The sequence below is a fragment of the Mobula birostris genome, chromosome 11 (genome assembly GCF_030028105.1).
Source record: "Mobula birostris isolate sMobBir1 chromosome 11, sMobBir1.hap1, whole genome shotgun sequence".
Classification (NCBI taxonomy): Eukaryota; Metazoa; Chordata; class Chondrichthyes; order Myliobatiformes; family Myliobatidae; genus Mobula; species Mobula birostris.
The window spans coordinates 68,806,562-68,833,300 of NC_092380.1; the positions used below are offsets into that span (position 1 = coordinate 68,806,562).

Here is a 26,739-nt window from a genome sequence, read left to right on the forward strand (position 1 = left end):
CACTTGTGATTTGTAAAGAAAAAAATGTTAAAAATAAGATTTTTACACTATACAAAAACCCACTTCAAAACAATGAAAACTAGCTTTACTAAATAGTTAAATGTCTTTGTAATTGACTCTTGATATCAAAAGTTAATTGCTATTCCTCATATCCCATGATTAATTTCATCTAAAGGTCTACTGATCTCAGTTTTCAATACACTCAATAACTGCACTTCCACCTCTCACGGCAGTAGGGAAGTATACAGGTTTACATCCTTTAGAGAGAAAACATTCTTCTCACTTTGGCTCTAAGTGGTCAATGCCTTCTAATGATACTGTGCTCCCAATTCCATAGCCATGTCATTCCCTCTCTGTATCTTACAAGCGTTATGAAAATTACATCTCATTCTTCAAATTCTGGTGAGAGAATATTTATTCTATCCCACATCTTTTCACAGGACAACCCACTCCATCCCAGCAATAAATCCAGCAAATGTTTACTGCATCATTTTTAAGGCAAGTACATTCAAGTTAACCACATCTTGACTCTATTACTCCACTGTAATACAGATACATCCAATTTTATCTTCTGCCTCTCAAACTTGACTCTATTAAATGAAAAGACATTTACAGTAGCTTTCTTCCACAAAGGCAGACAGCTTCAGACACGTTACAAAGTCTTTCAACAATCCAGAGAGCAGTCGGCCACATGATTGACCCTTCAAAGAGCTCACACTGTACCCAACCATTGTAAATGACACCCTGTGTAATACAGATACACAAACAAAAAGTGTGTGCAATGTTCCAGGTATGGGCGACCAAAGTACTACGTAATTACAATCATGTTCTTTCCATATTGCTCATCATGCCTGTCTATTGTCTTTCGCTGTCATTTTGTTTGCAAGATCAGCAGATTCTGCAACTGACTTGGGAGAAGTATGAACACCCTTTGTAAATATAGCCTTTGAAACGTTGCTTTCATTCTCTTCTATTCTCTGCTATATGATATGCGGCTCTACAGTCTTGAAGGTTATTTCACCAAATTGTCAACGGCTACAAGTAAGCAAAATACATCAAAATCATACTCCCTTTAATTAATGAATCCTCACTGCACTCCCTCCATAAGAGCATGTCCTTTTTCAGTTGAGATCAAAACTGTACGCAATGCTCCAGTTATGGCCACACCAGGTCCCTTATGATTGCATATAGATTCTTCACTTTTCTAATTATTCCTCTCAATATCAAGGCTAACATTTTATTTGCCTTCTCAATTGTGCATTGTTTTCACATGCTGGCCTTCAGTGACAGAGCAAGGTCTGGTCCCCAAGGCAGGTGGTCATTTACACCTAACCTTACCACACACTTCTTAAACAGTCCCTCAGGGTCAAGGATGAATGATTTCCCCAGCAGTTTTGTGGAATCTGGAATGACTGATGAAATCATTGTGGAAACTTCAGAAACGAGAGGAAATCTGCAGATGATGGAAATCTGAGCAACCCACACAAAATGCTGGAGGAATTCAGCAGGGTTCAGCCCAAAACATCGACTGTTTCGGGCCCAACCCCTTTGGCAGGACTCACTTTTCCACCTTTGTGGGAGATGGTAAATGAGAGGAGGCTTGAGGAGTATCTTTTGAGGTAGCTCGTTCTTTCTGCTACTTACGCAAGGCTGTAAACCCTCAATTTATGGCCTTGAGGTTCTCAATATCGTCCTGAATGTTCCTTCTCCACTTAGAGAGATTATGGGCCAGGGATTCCCAGGAGACAGTGGGGATATTGCATTTTTTTCCAAGAGCTTTTGAGCACATTTTTGAATCTCTTTCAATGATAGAAGTCAGGATAGAGTGTCTGTTGTAGGAGACTAGTAGTGCTGGGCATGCAAAAGTTTGACTTACCCAACAGATCTAACTGGGTTTAATTTCCAAACTCATCCTCAAACCTCTGTCCATCTAGGTATTCTCTTTGGATTATTGAGCATTGAACAGTGTCTGATTTGGGAGTCAGGTGTCATAAAATAGTTGGAAATAATGAGGAAGGTTGTCAATGCATTAAAAAGGACCAGTTAGAAATAGGAGCGCCATGGAAGTATAGCAGTTAACGCAACACTTTTACAGCTCGCAGCGTTCCGGAGTTCTGAGCTCAATTCCGATATCACTCCGTCCGCAGACTCTGTATGTCCTCCTTGTGAAATGCGTGAGTTTTCCCCAGATCCTCTGGTTTCCTCCAAAAGTCCAAAGACATACTAGATAGGTCATTGTAAACTATCCTGTGATTAGGTTAGGGTTAATTAGGTTTGTGGAGGGTTGCTGGGGCGACAAGGCTTGAAAGGCCAGAGGGCCTACTTCGCGCTGTATCGCTAAATAAATACATAAACAGTAAGGATAATTTTTGTTTTTTTCATACAGTGTGGTATACACCCAGGGGGAGTAGAGTTGGTTAAGAGATATTTTGACATGGCTATGATCAGACAAGACAATGGAGCAAAATAGTCCATGTGCAGGTAGATGGGATTAGTTTAATTTGGCACAGAGTCTTGGGCCAGAGAGCCTTATTTTTGCGCATGTTCTATATCGGGCACGTGAATGACATAATCTGCTTAACATATTAAAGACAGAGAAGTAGTCAACACCCACTGGCAGAAATCCTCAAAGACCACCTCAGGTGTGCCTCTAAACTTTACAATGATCTATATCCTATTGTCCTGCCCTATGAACCATTAACCTCATAATGTCCTGTCTAGGCTATTATGTTCCCATTAAACCTTACGGTGGCTTATCTCTGTCTGTCTGTCTGTGTCTTGTTTTACGGCGGTTGGCATCCAGCTTAATGGTGCAATACCGCCACCTTCTGCTCCGGAATGTGCACTAGACATATATTCTAAATCCCCTCACCCAATCTCGCGTGCGTGTATGTATCACACACACACACACACACACACACACTAACCTACACTTCACCCTCCCATCTTTGACCATCCTAGTACCCTATTCCTGTTTATCCGTCATATCCTATAAAAAACCCCTGTACCCCTTAAGAAAGCTAAAAATACCCTAACCTGTGCTCTCTCACCCATGCCCAGCAACCCTTTTAATGTGAATTTCTGCACCCCCAACTCCCTTAGTTTAATTCTCATCATCTCTCCCTGTATCCCATACGTCCTGCAACACAGAACTACATGTTCTACTGACTCCTCTTCCTGACATTCCTCACACAATCCTGTCTGGTGTTTCCCTATCATTTTCAATATTTTGTTTAATGCACAGTGTCCCAGCCTTAACCTAGTCCACAGTTTCCTCTCTTCTGTTTCCACTACCTACCCTAGTACCTGCAACACTTTTTTGTATTTGATATAAATGCCTCCCTTTCCCCTCCCTGTCCCATCTTTCTTGCCACATTTGGTTGACTTTTTCCCAGATTACACACTTAGCCTCTGCTTTACTGATACTAATGTGCATTTCTACATTTTCTTTCTTTAACGCCCTCTTTGCCAACTCATCCACCCTCTCATTCCCCTTCACCCCTACATGTGCTGGAACCCACAGAAATTTTACCTGACCTCCCTGATTTGCAATTCTTGTAACTAACTGAAGGACTTCATAAAGTACATCTTGCCGACTGTGTGAAAAAACCTTAAACTTGCTAGAACTGAGGATGAATCTGAACATATCAATGCTTTGACATGTCTGGCTTTCTGCACCCATTGCAACGCAACCAATACTGCCAGCATCTCCACTGTAAACACCCCTAACTTATTAGATGTTCCGGTGGCTTATCCCATACTGATATGCTCATTTTAAACCCCACACTAACCATTGGCAACTCCAGCTCGCCCGCTGGTTTTACTCGGCACTACGCAGGACCGTGCGCATGGCGTTCTGGGAGGTGTAGTTCTAAGTTCATCTGCGCAATGATTGGGGCAGATGTGGGGGGGGCGGTGTCTTCCTCGTGTCCACGGTTGCGCCTGCGCCGGGCCTTGCGCGTGGTGTTCCGGGAGGTGTAGTTCTAATTCATCTGCAGAATGATTGGGCAGATGTAGGGGTTCCTCGCACGATTGCGTCTGTGCGTTGATGGCGAGCGTTGCTGCCTGACAGTTGGATCGAGAATGAGCGTGAGTGTGTGTTGGGTGGGGATTGTCCGGTGTTGTGTTCTATATTGGTGGAGCTTCTCAGGGTCCCGCGCTGCAATCTCTAAGTTCCCTTGTTTTAAAAAAACTTTCTTGGAACGCCTTTTGGAAGACTTCCTTTGACTTAAAAAACTCTCTCTCCCCCACCAAATATAAATGATTGAACTTCTGTAAAACTGGATTTAATTATTCATGCACTTTCTCCTCTGGTGTGACCAATGTTGTGCAGAATTGGAGCCAAATTTACGTACAGTTGTTCATATCGTTGGGCAGGCTCACTGGTAAAAGGCAAATTCGGGACCAGAAACAGGAAGTTAGTTTCCCTTATATGGGGTTATCGAGATATTGGAGGAATTTGCAATTTGTATAGAGTAAAATTTAATTATGGACAATTTGAAGAAGATGTTTCCTCAATTATTATTGTACTGTGGACTTCCAAAGGAAATTCTGGTCATGGAAACTACATTTGGAAAGAATCTTAACTGAAATAATTTTCAGAATGTAGGCCTAGTAAATAAGACTTTTGTGTGTTACCCACCTGCTGTTCTTAAAAAAACATACACATTTCTGAAGGAACTCTGCAAGTCAGGTAGCTTGTATAGGAGGAGGGAATAAGCAGTCTACTTGGTAGGCTGAGACCCCTCATCAGAGTTGGAGAGGAAGGGTGCAGAAGCCAGAATAAAAGGATGGGAGGTGGAGGAGAGGAGTGCAAGCTGTTCTTACAATCACTGAACTGCATTTGCAAAAGATATTCCTGTAATGTTAGGTTAGACATTTGAGGAGTTACATCCAATGATGATGAAAAATGAAGACATCTTGCTCGGTGACAATTAAACAGGCAAACTTCAAGGAAGCATGTAGAGCACTGCTCTACTTTTTTACACTGATGGCTGTGTGGTGAGGTGCAGCTCCAGCACCATCTATAAATTTGCTGGTGACAACCATTGTTACTGCCAGAATTTCAGATGGCATGAGAAAGAAAGTTGCGTAGGAGTGAGATACAAAACATCAGCAAGACCAAGGAATTGATGGGGATTCCGGGAGCGGGCGGTTGGGAGAAGACATACCTGTCTTCATTGTAAAGGGTGAGCAGCGTCAAGATGTTGAGTGTTAACATCTCAGAGGCCTGGGCCCATTCATGAGGAAGGCATACTAGTGGCTGTACTTCATTTGGAGTTTCAGGAATGCCAACAAAGACATGGCTAGCAGGTTTTTACAGATGTATGGTGGAGAGCACTCTAACCAGTTGCATTACTGCCTGGCTTGGAGGCTCCATGTACAGAATCAACAGATATTGCAGAGGGTTTTAGATTCCATTAGCTCTAGCATCAGCACAAGCATTCCCAACATTAAGGACATATTCAAAAGGCTCAAGAAGGCAGCATTCATCATTCAGCACCCTCATCCTCTAGGACATATCCTTTTCTCATTACTAGCATCAGGGAGAAGGTACAGGAGCTTGAAGACCCACACTCAATGTTTTTGGAACAGTGTCTTCCCCTCTAGCATCAAATTTCTGAACAGTCCATGAATCCATGACCACTACCTTGCTATTTCTCTTTTGATCTACTGTATCTATGTTTGAAACTTGTATTTTTTTATGCCTTGCGTTGTACTGCTGCTGGTGTTATGTCAGTAATAATAAATCTCGTTCTGATATTTGGCCTACTCTCCTATTTCTTGTGTTTTGTGCTTTCTGCCTGTCTCCGTGATTTCTGGGATTGTGGGTTTTGGTGGTGGTGTTAGTAGGACTGTGTGACTCTATAACTAACCCTTCTGCTTGCACCATATTAAATTCAGTTACTATCTCAGGCTGACTAATCAATGTTGGATCTAGGGTCAGCAATACATCATTTCCAAAATTCCCAGTTTTATTTTCAAAGTTCTCCATACCTTCATTTCACACCAGCCTTTAAACCTATTTGGTGTCTCTGACTTCATCTCCATAATGTTAATCCCAGCATGATGACTGCTGCTGAAAGTGAAGAATGGAAAATGACATTGCAGATACAATAGGGTCTTTTAAGAGACTCCTGGATAGGTACATGGAGCTTAGAAAAATAGAGGGCTGTGGGTAACCCGATGTAATTTCCAAAGTAGGTACATGTTCGGCACAGCATTGTGGGCCGAAGAGCCTGTATTGTGCTGCAGATTTTCTATGTTTCTATTGGTACTTTAAGAACAGTCATCTCATGGCCCAATTAGAAACCCTGACTGAATGCAGAAGTGCACTCCCTACTAAAGGTCCAGAATGCTGCCTTCAAGTCTGGAGGCAGAACAACCCGCTGTCAAAGTAGCCAGGAAAAACCTCATCTTGGGCATCAGGAGGGCAAAGACTTCTTATGCACAAAAAGTTCAGGAACACTTGTCTGGTAATGAGCCCCAGCATGTGTGCCAGGGCGTCGAGAGCATTAGTGACTACGTAAGGGAAAACTGCTAGTGACACCCCCCTCCCTGACATGAAAGAACATTTATGCATGCTGTGAGACATGCAGCACCATGCCAGCCAACCCCCCCCCCCCCACAAGGTGAGCAGGTGCTATCCGTAAAAGCAACAGGCGTGAGAAGGACTCTACAGAGAGGCCCCCCCCCCCACACACATAAAGCAGCAGCCGGGTCAGACAGCATCTCAGGTCGAGTACTCGGAGTATGTACACCAGCTCACTGGCTTCTTCACAGATTCATCCAGGCTGCTGTCTCGACATGTGTCAAATTTGCCACCATCATCCCTGTACTAATGAATTTTACACCTTTATTACTAAACGACTACCACCTGGTGGCACTGTTGCCGATTATTGTGAAGTGCTTTGAATGGCTGGTAATGGCACATATCAAAATCACCATTGCTGCAACATTGGACACTCACCAGTATGCTTACCAACAGAACCACTCTACGACAGATGATAAAGCATCTGTCATGCACCTGACACTGACTCACCTAGAAAACAAGGACACTTGTGTTAGAGTGCTATTACTGTATTTCAGTTTGGCATTTAACAATATTGTCCCACAGACCTTGGTGAACAAACTGACTCCTCAGTCTAAATACATCACTGTTAAAACTGGGTGTTGGACTTCCTAACGAACAGACCTCAGATAGGATGCACAACAACTCTTCCCTCCCCATCATCCTTAACACAGATGCCCCCCAGCACTGTGTGCTGAGCCCATTGCTGTACACTCTGCTTGCACCTGACTGCACAACCAAACTCCAGAGTAATCCCATTATTAAGTTTGTCAATGACACGACAGTGGTGGGGCTCATCACCAACAGTGGTGAGACAGCCTACAGAGAGGAGGGAGAAGAGCTCCAGGCCTGGTGTCAGGCAAATAACCTTTTCCTCAATGTCAACAACACAAAGGTGATGGATCTTGACTTCAGCAGAACTCACACCCGTCTTTACATCAGAGGCACATTAATGCAAACTGTGAGCAGTTTCAAACTCCTGGGAATAAACATCTTGCACAACTTCTCATGATCCCAGAACATTTATAGCATTAAGTTCTTTAATTAAAAAAGCAGCTTTAATTTCTTTATAGAACTAGTTTGGAAAAGTGTTATTGCCTGAGACCCTGCATAACCAAAAGGGTTCTCCACTCTCAGGGTACAGCAATGTCAGCATCCATAAATAACTTCTGGTGATGGTGTTTACCTGCTGCTTCTGAACTTCCCTTCATGGAATCAGATAAATGAATTGGTTGCAAAGGCACTTGGAAGTCAGCTAGCAAAGGACAGAAACAACCTGAAGGCTGGATGCAGATTTCATTACCTAGAACTCTTTAAGTCCGTGGTAAATTTTATTGTTACCAGCTCTGAAATTGAATTCTTAAACTGGCATACAAGGTTTGAACTGCTATCTGGCACTTGAATGGTTATCTGGCATTTTAGTCTAAGCAGTGTTTGGATCTGACTATTTAATTATTTTCTTTGTAGCTTCACAATTAATTATCTGCTTGTCTTTTATATAATTGTATACAAGTATGTTTCCTAGTAGTCACAGTATGTATATACAGCTATTAAATGTTTCCCCCAGTGCAGGGGTGTCAAACTACCGGCCCACGGAATGACTTGGGGGGGGGAGTATATTCATGACCATTTATTATGTATCTATAGGACAGCCCCTCTCTCTCCCTCGCCGCTCTCTCTCCCACCGCTGTCTGTGCCGCCTGCTGCGCCAGCAGCTTGTGTGTGTACTTAGAAAACAAACGGCAGCAGTTAACCACCCGCTGTACATAAGCACCTACCACCCTGCACTGAAGACCACTAGGGCCCTACTTACGTCGTCAGACACAGTATAACCACACAGAGTACTCAGGTAAGTAACACCTGTAGCAAGGCTGAGACTGTTTGCTGCTGTGGTTCAAAATGCTCTCCAAGAAAAGAAAAGTTGACATCGAAGGTCAGATATTCAATGATAATTGGAAAGATCGTTTTTTCTTCTGTGAGGTCAATGGCAAACCTGTGTGTCTGATATGCTCGCAACAAGTGGCTGTGGCAAAAGAGTACAATATCAAACGACAGTATGAGACGTCACACGGAGAAAAATATGACACATATGCAGGATGACTCAGAACGCAAAAGGTAAACGAGCTTGAAGCAGCTCTGAAAAAACAGCAATCAGTGTTCACCAAAAGTCGAGAGACTCATGATGGAGCTGTCATGGCCAGCTATATTATTGCCAACAAAATAGCTGCCACGTCGAAGCCATACTCAGAAGGGGAATTCATCAAAGCATGCATGCTGACGGTGGCTGAGCAGGTGTGCCCTGAGAAGAGATAGGCAATATCAGCTTGTCAAGAAATACTGTGGCAGAGAGAATCAGGACCTTGCAGGAGACTTGAACAGTCAACTAAAAGACAAAGTGAAGTTACTTATTGACTTCTCTATTGCAATTGATGAGAGCACCAACGTGACTGATGTAGCTCAATTGGGAGTATTTATTCGTGGTGTTGATGCATCTTTGACTGTCACCAAGGAGTTTGTGGAGATGGTGCTCATGACAAACACCACAATGGCGAGCAACGTTTTTTCCAGCCTCGTCAAGGCCTTGGACAGACTGGGGGTTGACTGGAGTCACGCTGTCAGCGTGGCAACAGATGGTGCACCATCTATGGTCAGGGAAAAAGGCAGGTGTTGTTGCGAAACTCCGAGAGAAAGTTCAACAGAGAATCCAGAACAGGAATTCTGGAATTTTCATTGTATTATACATCAAGAGGCGTTATGTAGCAGGAGGACAATGTCATGGATGTAGTAATCAAAACAGTTAATTTTATTAAAGCCAAGAGACTAACCATTGGCAATTAACATTCTTTTCTCCAGAAGTACTATTGGACACGGCCTACCCTACCACACTGAGGTCCACTGGTTGAGCAGAGGGGCTTAGAAGGATAAGTGTCCAAAGGGGGTTCCCACCACTAAGCACATCTTTCCCTCCCCTCCCCCCGCTTTCCACAGGGATCGCTCCCTACGCGACTCCCTTGTCCATTCGTACCCCCCATCCCTCCCCACTAATCTCCCTCCTGGCACTTATCCTTGTAAGCAGAACAAGTGCTACACATGCCCTTAAACTTCCTCCCTTACCACCATTCAGGGCCCCAGACAGTCCTTCCAGCTGAGGCAGCAATTCACCTGTGAGTCGGCTGGGGTGATATACTGCATTCGGTGCTCCCGATGTGGCCTTCTATATATTGGCGAGACCTGACGTAGACTGGGAGATTGTTTCACTGAACACCTACCTCTGTCCACCAGAGAAAGCAGGATCTCCCAGTAGCCACACATTTTAATTCCACGTCCCATCACATTTTAATTCCACGTCCCATTCCCATTCTGTAACGTCTATCCACAGTCTCCTCTGTTGTTGTTGTTCGTCCTTCGTAGTCGAAGATGACCATGGCATCAAAGTCAAATGGGAGATTGGTGGCTGTGGGTCCGGAGGTGACTGATGAGGCCAATCCGGGCCCTGAAGGCTCGCCCACATGTGGGACACAAGTGGGTGGGTGTTCTCGTGGCAGTGGATGCTGCTCGGGCCTTGCGCACAGCACGCTTTCGTTGTGCCTCGATGATGCGCCTGACTTCAGCTGCACGGGCTCCTGTGGTGAACTTGCTGCGCCAAGCTGGACGGTCGAGGGCAAACGTCTCCCACGTGTTGATGTCGACACCCAGGCCTTTGAGGGACGCTTTGAGGCAGTCTTTGTAACGTTTCTTCTGCCCCCCGACTGAGCGCTTGCCCTGACACAGTTCTCCGTACAGCAGCTGCTTAGGCAATCGGCTGTCTGGCATTCTGACCACATGTCCAGCCCACCTGGCTTGGGCTTTCAGCAGGAGGGTGTAGACGCTGCAGAGCCCAGCTCGTTCCAGGATTTCCGTGTCCGGGACTTTGTCCTGCCACCTGATGTGGAGGAGTCTGCGGAGACAGTTCAGGTGAAAGTGGTTGAGCTGTTTGGCGTGTCTGCTGTAGACAGTCCAGGTCTCGCTGGCGTAAAGGAGGGTGGTAAGGACCACTGCACAGTAGACCTTCAGCTTGGTGGTAAGGCTGAGTCCTCTCCGCTCCCAGACATTCTCATGGAGTCTCCCAAAGGCGGCACTGGCTTTGGCAATCCTGTTGTTGACCTCAGCGTCCATATTCACTGCGCGAAAGAGTATGCTGCCCAGGTAGGTGAAGTTGTCGGCTGCCTGGAGGTTCTGGCCCTTCACCATGATGCCTGGCTCCTGGTATGGCTTTCCTGGGGCAGTCTGGTACATAACTTCAGTCTTTTTGGTGCTGATAGTGAGTCCGAAGTTGTCGCAGGCTTGTGAGAAGCAGTCCATTTCATGCTGCATCTCCTGCTCTGTGCTGGCGTTGAGTGCGCAGTCATCAGCAAACAAGAAGTCTCTGATGACAGTCTCTCGCACCTTTGTAACTGTCTGCAGGTGTCTAAGGTTGAACAACCTGCCGTCAGTCCTGTACCTGACGTGGATTCCTTCTTCGTAGTTACGGAAGGCATCTGTCAGCATGGCAGAGAATACCATACTGAACAGAGTCGGGGCAAGAACGCAGCCTTGTTTGACGCCATTTGTCACTGGGAAGGCCTCCGACTCGTCGCCGTCATTCAGAACTTTCACCATCATACCGTCGTGGAACTGCCGGACGATTGTGATGAACTTGCTGGGGCAGCCAAACTTCTCCATGATCTTCCACAAGCCTTCTCTGCTGACCGTATCGAAAGTCTTGGTTAGATCGACAAAGGTCACGAAGAGGTCGCTGTGTTGCTCCTGGCATTTTTCCTGGAGTTGGCGCGCAGCAAAAATCATGTCCGTGGTCCCACGTTCAGCACAGAAGCCGCACTGGCTTTCTGGGAGCAGACCTTGCTCAAGATGTTGGAGAAGGCAGTTGAGCAGGATGCGGGCGAGAATCTTCCCCGCAATGGACGAGAGGGAGATGCCTCAGTGGTTGTCGCAAGACTGGCGGTTGCCTTTCCTCTTGTAGATGTGGACTATGCTGGCATCTTTCAGCTGTTGCGGGACCTGTCCCTTTTTCCACGTGGACTGGAAGAGTACAGTCAGCTTTTGCATCATGACAGGGCCTCCTGCTTTGTATACCTCAGCAGGGATTGCATCGGGTCCTGGCGCTTTGCCACAGGAGAGTTGCTTCACTGCCTTCCTGACTTCATCTACTGTGGGGAGGGGGTCAAGATTCTTGACAGCCTCCTCTACTATCAAAATGAAGCCACACTCAGGTTGGAGGAACACCTTGTATTCCGTCTGGGTAGCCTCCAACCTGATGGCATGAACATTAACTTCTCAACTTCCGCTAATTCCCTACCTCCCCCTTGTACCCCATCCGTTATTTATTTATATACACACATTCTTTTTCTCTCTCTCCTTTTTCTCCCTCTGTCCCTCTCACTATACCCCTTACCTATCTTCTGGGTCCCCCCTCCCCCTTTTCTTTCTCCCTAGGCCTCCTGTCCCATTATCCTCTCATATCCCTTTTGCCAATCAACTGTCCAGCTCTTGGCTCCATCCCTCCCACTCCTGTCTTCTCCTATCATTTCGAATCTCTCCCTTCCCCTCCCACTTTCGGATTTCTTCCTTGCTCTTCTTTCAGTTAGCCCTGACGAAAGGTCTCGGCCCGCAACGTCGACCATACCTCTTCCTAGAGATGCTGCCTGGCCTGCTGCGTTCACCAGCAACTTTGATGTGTGATGCGAAACAACTAGACTGTTCTCCCAGGAGTAGAAGAGGTGAAGAGGGGACATAATTGAGAGATCAATGAAATCATGAAGTTTTAGAGAGAGTAGACTGCAGGAAGCCCTTCCCACTTCAGAGGTCGATTAAACCTAGTTTAAAGTAAGGGGAAAGAGATCTAGAGGTGTGAGGGGTCCCTTGCCCAGAGAATCAGAATATCTGGAATGCAATGCCTGAGTGAGTGGTTGAAGTTAGGTTGCTGACGGCATTTAAGCAGTATGCAGATGAGCACTTGAATTAATCAGACATAGAGAGTTATAGACTGGGAGCTGGTGATGGGGTGAAAATAAAGGGATGTTCCCTGGTCAGAATGAACGAGTTGAGATGAATGTTTCTGGGACTTGGGTGCTGGATTTATTAAGCTCTGACCAAGAGTTTCTGACGCCTTCAAATTCTGATCTGCTTTGCTGAAATTTACATTTCATGTGCCATAACTCCTGACACATCCACAATATAACAATAGCATTATTGCACAAGAATACAGTACTTGTGTGATCATGTCAGTAGGTTCAACCCAGGCAACACATTGCTGATGTACAATCACCTTGGGAAGTATCTATCATAAAATCTACAAAATTTTTGTCACTTCAGCTTAAGAAACATTACCAGGCTGCCACCTGTAGGACGAGATGTTTCGATTATAGTTTGCAATAAACAGTCATTTCTATGATTTCATGTTTATCCTGTTCCCACACCCCAACCATTTCTGACATACACTTGGCCACTTTGTTAGATACACCTGACCTGTACACCTCATGAGTGCAAATATATATTCAGCCAATCGTGCCGCAGCAAGTCAATGTATAAAAGCATGCGGGCATGGCCAAGAGATTCAGTTATTGTTCAGATGAAACGCCAGAATGGGGAAGAAATATGATCTAAGTGACTTTGACCATGGAATGATTGTTGATGTCAGGCAAGGTGGTTTGAGTATCTCAGAATCTCCTTGGATTTTCATGCGCAACAGTCTCTGGAATTTACAGAGAATGGTGTGGGGAAAAAAATCCAGTGGGCAGCAGTTGTGAGGGTGAAAATGCCTTGTAATGAGAGAGCTCAGTGGAGGATGGACAGGAGGGTGTCAGTGACTCAAATAACCACACATTACAACTCTGGTGTGCAGAAGAGCATCTCTGAATGCATAACAAGTGAACCTTGAAGTGGATGGGCTAAGTAGCTGACAACCACAGCAAAAATGCACTCTGCCCACTTTATTAGGTACCTTCCTTAACTAGTAAAGTCGACACTAGGTATATATTTTAAATCGTGGAAAAGCTCTTGAAGATAAAGAAAAATAACTTAGTCTCAGGGTCCACATAGCAAACAGCATCCTGCTTGTGGTTTATCATTTTCTTTATTCCCCTGCTGTCAGCCATGCAGAACTCTATATTTATACAAATTTAGCTGTAAATTCAGTCTGAAGGGATGATTGAAACCTTTTTCTTTGCTAGTGGAGGTATTCACAAATTGTATATTTTTAGCAAAATTCTACGGACCACTTCCTGACCTAAGTTTATAATTATTAGGAATTAGAATGTAGCAAAAATATACCAAACTTAGATTCAACTGAGTCAGTTTTTTCTCGCAGTGGACACAAGGTTACTGCAGAACACTGAATTTAGTTTACTCTTCACTACTGTTCCACCTTTAAGCAGATTATTTTCAAAGCAATTGTTTTCAGCAAAGAAACATCCCAATATGAATTTGTTTGGTAGTTTTATTTTTTCCTAATGCTGTTTGAAAGTGTCTTTGTTTTTGATATGTCCAGTACTTTCTGTCTGTCTGTATCTTGTTTTACGGCGGTTGGCATCCAGCTTAATGGTGCATTATCGCCACCCTCTGCTCCAGAATGTGCACTAGACATACATTCTAAATCCCTTCACCCAATCTCTCTCTCACACACACACACACACACACACACAAACCTACACTTCACCCTCCCATCTTTGACCATCCTAGTATTCTATTCCTGTTTATTCATCATATTCTATAAAAAACCCCTGTACCCCTTAAAAACGCTAAAAATACCCAGACGTGCTCTCTCACCCATGCCCAGCAACCCTTTTAATGTGAATTCCTGCATCCCCAACTCCCTTAATTTATTTCTCATCATCTCTCTCTGTATCCCATACTTCCTGCAACTCAGAACTACATGTTCTACTGACTCCTCTTCCTGACATTCCTCACACAATCCTGTCTGGTGTTTCCCTATCATTTTCAATGCTTTGTTTAATGCACAATGCCCCAGCCTTAACCTAGTCCACACAATTTCCTCTCTTCTGTTTCCATTACCTACCCTAGTAACTGCAACACTCTTTTGTATTTGATATAAATGCCTCCCTTTCCCCTCCCTGTCCCATCTTTCTTGCCACATTCGGTTGACTTTTTCCCAGATTACACACTTAGCCTCTGCTTTACTGATACTAATGTGCATTTCCACATTTTCTTTCTTTAACGTCCTCTTTGCCAACTCATCCACCCTCTCATTCCCCTTCACCCCTACATGTGCTTGAACCCATAGAAATTTTACCTGACCTCCCTGATTTGCAATTCTTGTAACTAACTGAAGGACTTCATAAAGTACATCTTGCCGACTGTTTGTGTGAAAAGACCTTAAACGTGCTAGAACTGAGGATGAATCTGAACATATCAATGCTTTGGCTTGTCTGGCTTTCTGCACCCATTGCAACGCAACCAACACTGCCAGCATCTCCACTGTAAACACCCCTAACTTATTAGATGTTCTTCTGCTGATTCCAATTTCTTTTGCTGGTATTACCACTCCAAACCCTGTCACTCCTGTTTCAGGTTCCTTCGCACCATCCGTATAAATGTGAGTATAATCACTATACTTTTCCATCACATGACAGTTAAATGCATTTACCAAATCTGTTTTATATCTGTCTTTCCTTTTTACCTCTAACAAATGCCAGTCTATGTCAGGCCATACAAGCTTCCATGGAGCTACAACTGGATAAACTACTGAAGGACTTATCCTCAGATCAAATACTCCACATTCTTTCGTGATATCATCCCTACCGGACTAAAGGTATCCCTCTGAAACCTCCCATTTTCCCAGTACTCCTGCAACACTCCTTTAGTAGGGTGAGAATCATTGTGCCCCTGCAAGTTAGCCCAGTAGTTTGCCATCAGTTGCATCCTTCTTAGTTCCAAAGGCATTATTCCCATTTCTACCTGTAGGGCTGACACTGGTGACGTTTTAAAAGCCCCACTGCACACTCTCAAGGCCTGAGCCTGAATCACATCCAGTTTCCTTATAAGAGACCTAGCTGCTGATCCATATACTATATTTCCATAATCCAATACAGATCTTACTAAAGCCACATACATTCTCTTCAAAGCTGAACAACTTGCTCCCCATTCCCTACCAGTCAAACATCTCATCACATTTATTACTTTTTTACATTTTTCCTCAACTTTCCTGATATGGTCTGCCCATGTTAATCGTGAATCAAATATAGTTCCCAGAAATTTAAATGATGCAACCCTTTCTAATTCAACCCCATACATCCTTAACTTCTTCCCTACCTCAACCCTTTTCCTGGTAAAAAATACAGTTTGAGTTTTGTCTACTGAAAATCTACATCCCAATCATAACCCCACTCCACCACTTCATCAATTGCTTCTTGTAGTTTCCTGATTATATGGTCCATGTTCCTGCCTCTTTTCCACAAGGCCCCATCATCCGCAAACAATGACCTACCTATATCCACTGGTACCTTTGTGAAGACATCATTGATCATAATCATGAAAAGTAGTGGGCTAATCACACTACCTTGAGGTGTGCCATTTTCCACTATGTACTGTTTTGATAATTCTGATCCAATCCGAACTTGAATTTTTCTACCAAACAAAAAATCTTTAATCCAATTAAAAATTCTCCCACCAACCCCCATCTTGTGCAGTTTAATTAATAATCCTTCCTTCCACATCATATCATCGGCTTTTCAATGTCAAAGAACACTGCCACAACTGACTCTCTATTTGCCTGGGCCTTCCTTATTTCAGTCTCTAACATAATCACTGACTCCATGGAATTCCTTCCCTTTCTAAAACCACTCTGATAACTTGCCAGCATTCCCCTTTTCTCAAGCTCATATGATAACCTTTTTGTTATCATCCTTTGCATTATCTTACATATACTTGATGTTAATGCAATTGGTCTGTAGCTGGTGGGTTTTGACAGATCCTTGCCAGGCTTCCTTATTGGAATTACTACTGCTTCTTTCCATGCACTTGGTAATCTTCCCTCCTCCCACACTCTGTTATAAAAATGCAGCAACTTCGAGAGCGCTCCTTCTCCTAGATTTTTTAGCATCACAGAGCATATCAGATCTTTCCCTGGGGAGGTTGGTCTCGATCTCTTTATTGCTCTCACCATTTCTGCTAATGTAAATGGATCATCAATTATATCATCTGTTCCTTCCCTCCTGCTTAACACACCTGGGTGTTGGCTCATTATTCTTTCCCTTCTTCTTCTCCCTTCTTCAGACAAATTTTCTGAACTGTGTATCAGTACAAATGACTTGGCCATGACCTCAGCCTTATCCCTACTGGAGACTGCAGTTTCCTCAGATATCATTACTGGATATTCCCATTCCCTTCTATCTCCTCCCATCTTCTTAATCATTCCCCATATCTCTCCCACAGGTGTTGTTCTTCCTACCTTGTCGCAAAAACTCCTCCAACTTGCCCTTTTAGCTTGACGTATAGTTCTTCTCACCACTGCCTGTGCTTTCTTATATTGAACCAAATGCTGCATATTATGGGTTCTTTTAACTAGCCTGAATGCTCTATTTCTGTTTTTTACAGCCTGACAACATTCCTCTGTCCACCATGGTACCAGTTTTCTATTCATCCTATTTTTACTGCTAGGTATAGATCCTTCTGCTGCCATGTTAATTGCTGAAGTCACCTGACTGTTTCATTCATCTACATTTCCAGAAATATCAATCTTTGTCAACCCTTCTTCACTCAACTTCTGGAACTTACCCCAGTCAGCTTTTTCAAACACCCACTTTGGGGTTCCGCCACCTGGTCTTACTTCAACTCTTTCACCCACTGAACACAAAACTGGGTAGTGATCACTGCCTACTGTTGAAGCAGTCCAAACTCCCCAGTTACTAAATGCCAGCCAAGGTATTAGACACTAACGTAATATCTAACACTGACTCAGTTCCTGTTGTTATATCTATCCTTGTGCCGCTACCATCATTCATACACACCAAATCCCTTTCTTCCATCAAATCTTCAATTACCTTTCCATTTGGATCTGTAATCTGATACCCCCATATTGTGCTATGAGCATTGAAATCTGCACACCACACTACTTTATGTCTGTTTTGTCCTTGTATCTTTAATAGGCTGTCCAAATCCAACCTTTTACATGGATTGTAGTAGTTAATTATAACCACTCCCTCCCCTCTCTCCCACACTTCCACCACTATGTATTCCTGATCATCTCCTTTTTCCAGTACCTTATATGGTATACCTTGCTTGATTAACATAGCACAACCCCCTTCTCCCCCTAGATTTCTATCTTTCCTTATCGTTGTATACCCATATACCACAAAGTCTAAAGTTGGTTTCAACCAAGTTTCCTGAATACACACTACATCCGGTTTTACAACCATTTCTTTAATAAAGTGCTTGAATTCCTGGCTATTGGCCAGTAAGCTCCTTGCATTCCGTTGTAAAAGAATCACCATGATTAGTATTAACCAACACATGACACTTCCTGGCTTGACTGATTACTGAGGTTCTCCCTCACTTCCTCCCATGTCAGTCCTACTAACCCTAAATGGTTTACTGCTGCTTTTACCACCAGCTGAATTTTGTCACTTTTTGACTTTACCTCAGCAGTACTATTAATCACTCCTGCAATGAATGTTACTAGAGCCTTTTTGTCTACATAAATCCTGTCATTTGTTCTTTGTTGCATCTCTCGTATCCCTATTGCTCCCTGTTCATTAGGAACATTATTCTGTTCTCTTGACATTCTTACAGCTTCTGCATAAGTGATCTTTCTTTTCACTCTTATTTCTTGAATTTTAGTCTCCCGTCTCACAACCTCACACCCACTATATGCAACATTATGAGCTCCTCCACAATTGCAGCATTTTGGTTGAGCTCCTGTTCCGCACTTTCCATATTCATGATCGCCCCCACATCTAGCACATCTCCTCTGCCTTTTACAGTTTTTAGCCACGTGTCCAAACCTTTGACAATTATAGCACCTCAGTGGCTTTGGCACGTACACCCTTACTAGGTAACTCATGAAACCCAGGAACACCTTCCTTGGCACTCTTTCTTCTTCAAATTCAGTCAATACAGATTCACTTTCCTTTTTCACTCCCTCCTTTGTTGTTTTCAGTCTTTGAACATTCATTACTTTCCCTCCTTTGATATTCCTCTTTATCTCCTCCATATTTATACTCATTGGTATCCCCGTAATCACTCCTTTACAACCACTGTTTTGTGCTCCCACCCTCCCAGTGTATTCCACCTTGCATTTTCCAATCTCTTTTAGCTTGAGTGCTTTCTCAAGTTGTTCCTCATTCGCACATCTTACCAATAAGTTGCCATCATTAAGGACTTTTGCAAATACTATTTCCCTTATCTTATTTGTCAGAGTTGTTGTTAGCATAAACGGGTTAATTTTCTTCATATGTCCCTGAGCCTTCTCATTAAACCTAATTATGACAACACCTCCTCTCTGAGCTTGTTCATCTTCCTCACTTTCAGAGCTTTCTCCACTATCATTTCTTATTCTTTTATTCCCTTTGTCTTGGTTTTTATTCATCCGACCCCTCACTACCTCCTCATTCCCTTTATTTCTCCCTTCACAATAATCCACCTCTCCCCAGCTGCCTACCTCTGTTCCCAAGTCTCTATCCCTCTCCTTCTCCACTTTCTTTCCCTCAACCCCGCCTCTTATCTTGTCCGCCATTACCGGACCCACACGACCCCCTCCCAGCAATTTCCGTTCCTTCCCCACTCTCTTTCCCTCAACAGGTTACAAAACACACTCACGCATCAAGCAAAACACAGCCAGCTTCCAGTCAAGCCAACTCAGCCACTCCTCTCCGAAAGATTCCACCAGCGACTCGTCCAGTACTTTCTGTCTGTCTGTCTGTATCTTGTTTTACGGCGGTTGGCATCCAGCTTAATGGTGCATTACCGCCACCCTCTGCTCCAGAATGTGCACTAGACATACATTCTAAATCCCTTCACCCAATCACTCTCTCTCACACACACACACACACACACACACACACACCCACCCCTACACTTCACCCTCCCATCTTTGACCATCCTAGTATCCTATTCCTGTTTATTCATCATATTCTATAAAAAACCCCTGTACCCCTTAAAAGTGCTAAAAATACCTGGACTTGTGCTCTCTCACCCATGCCCAGCAACCCTTTTAATGTGAATTCCTGCATCCCCAACTCCCTTAATTTATTTCTCATCATCTCTCTCTGTATCCCATACTTCCTGCAACTCAGAACTACATGTTCTACTGACTCCTCTTCCTGACATTCCTCACACAATCCTGTCTGGTGTTTCCCTATCATTTTCAATGTTTTGTTTGTGATCCTTTTGTATTTGTTGATTGTTAGTAATTCACCCAACCTCAATCAGCTGCCATCGCACATAGTCCACACACTTTTTCCAATAGGAGCTTTTAACTGTTCAGAGTTCAAGGTAAATAGTAATCAAGAGCAGTGATCTTACCTGCTTTCTTTTAACTTTCCAGCCCACAGGCAGTTAAATCAGTAATAATATCCCAAAGAGGTTGATTGACTCAACATAGATTGAAGATTGAGTCTTACTGGTCTGTAGGTGTTTACTTGTACACTAAATTATTGTTGATCACGTGAAGAAAGGGAGTATAGGAAGGAGGAGAGAATTTTTGCATGAGCGTATCACCTGTGGTTAGGAAAGCTTTGTGTAATCTATTTAAAACGACTAAGAAACAGACATTATAACTGTTTGATCTCTACTAATTTAAAATATATTTTCTAAGGTTCCAATTAGGCATTTACTTTAAGTGCATGAGATTGGTAGAAGTTATGGATTTTGATTTGAATTCAAGTGCTTCTATTTAAAGCAATGCAAGCAATGAACTGGTGTTTATGTGGTTTCAGCCTTGTAATTCAGTATACTGGAGCGCCTTGTTCTTGATGTAGATCATGCCACTTCCTTGAGACCGAGTAGTGTATATAAGTCTTGCTATTTCACCAGCTTAGTTATCCTGCTCTTCTGTACCTGCGATTGATTTCGTATTAGATTGAAAAACTCCAGTGCTGCACATTGGAATCTTTTCTGAGACCTCCGTTTTAAATTCCGTAAGTATCTGAGAATTCAACTTATTGTTAATTTCAGCATCTTTGAAAAATATGCACAAACAAATCAACAGCTAGCGCCTTTCCTACCTAGCAAATTGTTCACCTTCTGCAGGATTCAAGCAGCCCTTGAGTTTTTTTCCCCATTGTAAGACATCAGCATTGTATTTTTCTGGATTTTGAACCTGCAACTTCATGAATTTGAATGCATAAATATTTTACTGGTGTCTGGAACCTATTAGGAATTGAACTGAGAATTTTTTTTTCTAGAACTTATCTAAGCAAATATATTGATAGTATTTCTGCATGTCTGACATGTGAATTACCGACTGGGCTGTGGATGCTGGATTTTAGCTAGGAAGGTTATTAATAGATTTTGTCTTGAATAGAGTCTGAATTGGTGAGTAAATTGTTGACTCCTGAATCTGATGAAGTTTAGACCAGCAACACAGTCGACTGTACCTCTTCCTAGAGATGCTGCTTGGCCTGCCGCATTCACCAGCAACTTTGATGTGTGTTGCTTGAATTTCCAGCATCTGCAGAATTCCTCGTGTTGAAGTTTAGACCAGTGTGAGTATTCATGAGCTTGAATCAAATAAATGTATTTTGAGGAGTGTCATAGCTGTAAGATTTGTATTAATGAGTACTACTGAGTTCTGGCCACCAAGAACTTTGAACCATTAAGTCCAGTATTAGTTCCAGAACTGAAGGTTCTGTTTCAGGACTTGCACTGTTTGGTCAGGGTAATTTTGAATCTTGAAATATTGTGTTATGTTGGGAACTGGCATAATTTTGGATCTGATCTAATATGTGTACTACTGAAATCCAGGAATGTTTTAACTGTGGAATATATTGTTAGACATAGAATTTGAACTGGCAAGTGAATCGACAGTTTTTAGCTTCCTTGAGGTATTGAATACATTGTAGGAATGTAGCGCCATTTGGACCATTATCTGCTGAGAAAATCATTGCTTCATCCAAAGCTCTCATCACCCTCAACCCTGACTTGACATACCACTCACACTTAAGACCAAGTCTCCCTCCCTTCCTTTCATTCCAAAATCTTCATGCACTTCAAATAGACGTCCAGTGCGAATTGCATTATACCTAACCTCGTTCTGTGGAATGGGTTGGATATTGATATTGGACTTCACAAACAACCATGAGGATCGTGTAGTGGAAGAAACAGAAAAGGTAGTTACCAAGGCCTTATCTACCTTTTGTTTACAGGCAGCTATGCTAGATTTCTCAGAGAAGCACTATGCATACATATTATCTCTCAGTAAGATGGCTGTCATTAAGCTCTGACATGATATGTATTCTCATTTGTGTGCTTGGAACTCTTTGCTTTTAGAAGTCATCATTATGGTCATTCTTATCTCTCGGCTGCTGATATTGATCTCTGTTTCAACTATCAGGATAAATGAATAGGTATTGAGATTTACTTGCATTACAGATTTCCCAAATCTCAGGCACTCATCAACATCTATAGCATTAGTCCTTTGATCTCTCTGACAATCTATCTGGAGTGCTTGGAAGGATCTTTCATTCCCTGTCCCAATATTGTACAATCCATTCTCGGAGCAGCAGCACTCTCCAGGCACTGGAAATGTTCAAATGTAATGTGTTGTTTTTCCTTGAAGCTGGTTGCTAGATCCTGTTACTCACCGATGCAGATACGCATTTTAAAACTTTGACACAACATGGCATTGCACATTAAAGACTAATAATCGATGCTGCTCTTCCTGCTGACTTCCTCTAGCAGGTTGTTTGTTGCTCCATATACCAGCATCTACAGTCTTGTATTACCCAAGCCAAGCAATCCATTCCGGAAACCTTACAGTTGAAGATGGCTTTCTTTATGGGACCTTTGAAAACATTGTTTGACGCAAAGCACTTAGTAGGTTTAAAAGGTATTAAGTTATATATAAGTACATTAATTTATGCTTTCAAGTTTCCTGCCTAACTTTCATTCAAATCTACTTTTCTCTAATTATCAACAGAGACCCCGTGTGTAAAATAAATTCCACTCAACACAACGTGCTTTTATTTAAGGTTTGGAGAAGGGAGCAACAGCAATTGATTTAGATAATGGCAAATGCAATGCAAGAAAATGTTATTTTTGAATATGAGATCATTGCAGAAAGACAAGGCTAATAGGTATCGCTATTGGTGAAAGATTGGAGGGACTGGAATAAGTCCAGAAGCACTGAAAATATTACATTGCAATTGAGCTTTAAGAGCCTGATGAATGGTGAAGAAATACTAAGGGGGAAGAGAGTGTGCTACTGTTCAGGGTTCTTGGAGAAAAGAAAAAGAATATGTAGATACTGAAAGTTGGTTGTTGGTGGTTGGCTTGAAGGATCTGTTTCTATGTTGTATCTCTCCATGATTTTAGATTACGATGAAGCTTGATTTCTGCATATTGAAGCACTATTGTGCTTCAAAATAAGAGGGAGGTAATTCAAACTAGCTACCCATTCTCTATGGCTGCAGAGAGGAATCAATTTACATTTGGCTGCATTCTTCAGCATCATCACTTCATTGCAAAGAACTTAAAAGCTAATTTTAGTACATCATCCCTTGCAGTAGCCAGGGGAAAATGAGCACGGAAAGTTGGCAAATGAGTTGCGCTAATCCTCCATCAGCTTTAGCAGGACAGTGTCCCATAATGTACATTAAGATTTCATAAAATAATTAGAAATAATTTTTTTTTAATTGAATATGGCTTTGAAGTGATTGAGGGCAATTCATTAACAGCCTTTCGAATCCTTATTAAATGCATTCATTTGAAATTGTGGGTCAGCTAATCACACGTAGAGCTATCAATGAATTAGTTCAACTGACTCTTGGTTCTACAAGCTGTCCCAAATAAATGCATAAATATGATACAAATAAACAACTTGAGATGAAAATAGTTTGCATTTATAAAATGCCTTTCACATTTCTTTCTGAGTGTTTCAAAGCAATATTCCCTCTAATTTGTAATTACCAGTGTGCACAAATATCTTGTGCTGTGCAATTTTTGCGTACTGAATTTTATATATAGAGGTATTTATGTTAATGACTAGCAAAGCACTGGCAATAAGAACTTAAGAGCTTTTGCAAACTGACCATTTGTGACTTACTTGCTAAAGGATGCTTTAAAAAGTCAAGTTTCCAAATATCACCCCACTTCTTCCCACTTGCAAATTCTCCAGCAACTTTTGCATCATGACAATACACACAGGTAACACCAGTTTCAGTATTTTGCATAAATATTTCATGTAGCTGCACTTTCCTGACCTCATGAGCTTTTGATGTAGTGGTTTCTATTGTTTCATTAAATTATTCCGCTTTAAATTAACTAGCAGTTCTTTTGTACTTCACGCCCTTTGCTTCTTTGGAATTCGACATAGTGAATTGATGATTTCTTCAATTTAAAAGAAGTGTAAATAAGTCAGTTCTAAAATATGCAGGCAAATCATCATTAACCACATTATCAACATTGTTCGTGTCAGACACCAGAAAAGGAAATGTGATCGTGTATGATCGTGAAATATACTTAACACACCAACGAGGTAGAGGGTGACAACCTTTTGTGCACAATTTAACCTCCCTTGTGCACACAAACCTTAGAGGGAACATTTTTTCAAACTACTTGTATCCAGTATTTGAAAAATGGCTGCTGTTAAAATGAACATGCTAATTGCTTATATCTGTTCTTAAATCCAATTTGTTCTGGCTGTAATGCCATTTTGAGAACAGTTATGAAATAAATAAACTCTCGCCCTTTTGATCAGTTCAACGGATTCACTTTGATGGATTTCCAGTTTTCTATTGTGGGACAGCAACCAAAGAGCAGTGTGTATAATGCGACGGTAGGCCAATAATCCAACGAAACATTGTCAGTCATGTGGTTGGATCAGGCCCGGTTTCTGACCTGGCTCCGTTCGTTCAGTATTTTTTCCATTTACTTCATCTATTTTTTCGTTGCCATTTTTTGTCTGCTCTTGATGCCATGCAAGAAGAGAGATCTACTGTTCTAATTCTACTTACAGGTTGTGATTCTTCAGGGAAGAGCTTTGACCGTGAGTGATAATCTAGTTGACTACAAACAGAAATCCCAGTTTGCTAGGATTCTTTAGCATCTGCATATTGAATCCAGGTAGAACATGCCTACTACTATTGTCCTGGATGAGCCTGTTGAACATGCCGAAAATCAAATCCTGCGACATTCTGCATGACTTATCTACTTTTGAGAAACTTATTGAGCGTGATATTGTTTCTGCTTATGGAATGTGCTGACAGAATCGGGCTTTCATTTCTAAAGGCTGGGATATTCTTGTTCCAGGTTTGACTGCATACTGAAGATGGATGACAACATTAAGGTTATCCTCAACACTGAAGTAAAGCAGGTAAATATAAAAACTCTGTATTTACATCACAACAGACAGGTCTGTTCTTGTGTTCATGCTGATAGTTATAATTTTGGTTATAGTATTTAATCATGATCCTCAGCATAAGAGATCGTAATCTATTGTTATTCTTGGTATAATAATAGAAGGGTGTACTGATTCCAACATAAATATGCCTAAATTGAATATTCCTACAAATGTCTACTCATTTTTTCTTTGTGTTCTACTGCACTCTGTGCCTCCCTGTTCATTTGTTCCACGCATTCAGCACCAAACATATAAAGTATCTAATTTTAAACTATCTGTAAAGTATCTCCCTCCTAAGTGAAACCCTTATCCATATGTTTCTGCCAATGTTATGAGTTCAATTTACCTTTATCCTTAACTTACTCGTATCAGTTTACACCTAATGATTTTGAATACTTAAATGATATCTCTTTTCTGAGCCATCTCCACAGTGCAAAAAGCCTTAGCTTCTTAAGTCATCCTTATTTTAGATGCTTTTAATCTTCTTGTTTAGTATTAGACCACTGCTGCCTCTCATATTTGGCAGCTTTGAAAGGTTATAATCTCTGTAATTTAAGTACTGTATTTAGAACCTGGTGTTTGCAAATTGTTGCAGGATGTATGTTGTGCTAAAATAAGGCTGTAAAACATGTTGGGATGAGTACTGGTGGATGGAATTTAATTCCAGCAACTACTAGGTGATATATTATGGGAAGTGAATTAAGGTTAGGACATATACAATGAATGTGGGGCACAAAGAAATATTTCTAATTAGAAGGACCTTGTGGTTCAAATCCATAATTCTTTGGAAGTGCCAGCTCAGATAGATGGAGTAATGCAGAAGGCATATGGCATGCTTGCCTTCATTGGTCATGGCACAGAATATAAAAGTTGTGACATTGTTATTACTTTATAAAACATGGTTAGATTACATCTAGAAAATTTTGTGCTGTACCAGTTGCAACAGCATATAAAAGTATGGTTGCACTGGACAGATTGCAGAGGAGATTCATCTTCATATTGTCTGAATTGGAGGGCTGCAATGTGAGTGCAGCCACGGTTGGAGTGGACCAGGGTTAGAGTGGTACGCTATTGTTCAACAAGCTTCAACTGGAACAGGCAGAGGTTCTAAGTAAGTGTTATGGTATGTGCTAGCAATGACTGAACCCAAGTGCGGAGGAAAGACAGACTACCATGGGGAGACTGCAACCAGGGTTTATTAATAAGTGGGAACTAGAGTGAAGGAGATCAGGATAGGATGGATGGTAAAAAAGCAAAGAAAGTGTGCAGTCAGACTGCCAGGAAGGGCAGGCAGATGAAAGGACAAAATTTCAGCCAGCAGGATGAGTATCAGTGCAGTAGGGATGCAGAATCAAAAAGGGTAGCACATGCAGTACTCAAAGTGTTATATCTCAATGCACGGAGTATAAGAGTTAAGGTGGATGATCTTGTTGTGCCTTAACAGATAGTCAGGAATGTTGTTGTGGCCATCACTGAATCATAGCTGACAGATGGTTGTAGATGGGAACTGAATGTCCAAGGTTATACGTTGTATCAAAAAGTTAGGAAGGTAGGCAGAGGGGTGGCATGACTCTGCTGGTAAAAATGGCATCAAATCAGTAGAAAGATGTGACATAGG

At 42.3% G+C, this 26,739-nt stretch overlaps 1 protein-coding gene across 1 annotated transcript in view; it reads left to right on the plus strand.

Annotated features, from left to right (window-relative positions):
- Window positions 1–3,999: 3,999 nt before the first annotated feature.
- Window positions 4,000–26,739, plus strand: part of LOC140205161 (cytosolic 5'-nucleotidase 1A) — a 70,336-nt gene continuing 47,596 nt past the window's right edge. Inside the window, exons 1-2 of the mRNA XM_072272446.1 lie at window positions 4,000–4,089; window positions 25,031–25,094. Of these exons, the coding sequence (XP_072128547.1) occupies window positions 25,050–25,094 (45 nt within the window). The 5' untranslated portion in view covers window positions 4,000–4,089; window positions 25,031–25,049. The remainder of the gene's footprint in view (window positions 4,090–25,030; window positions 25,095–26,739) is intronic.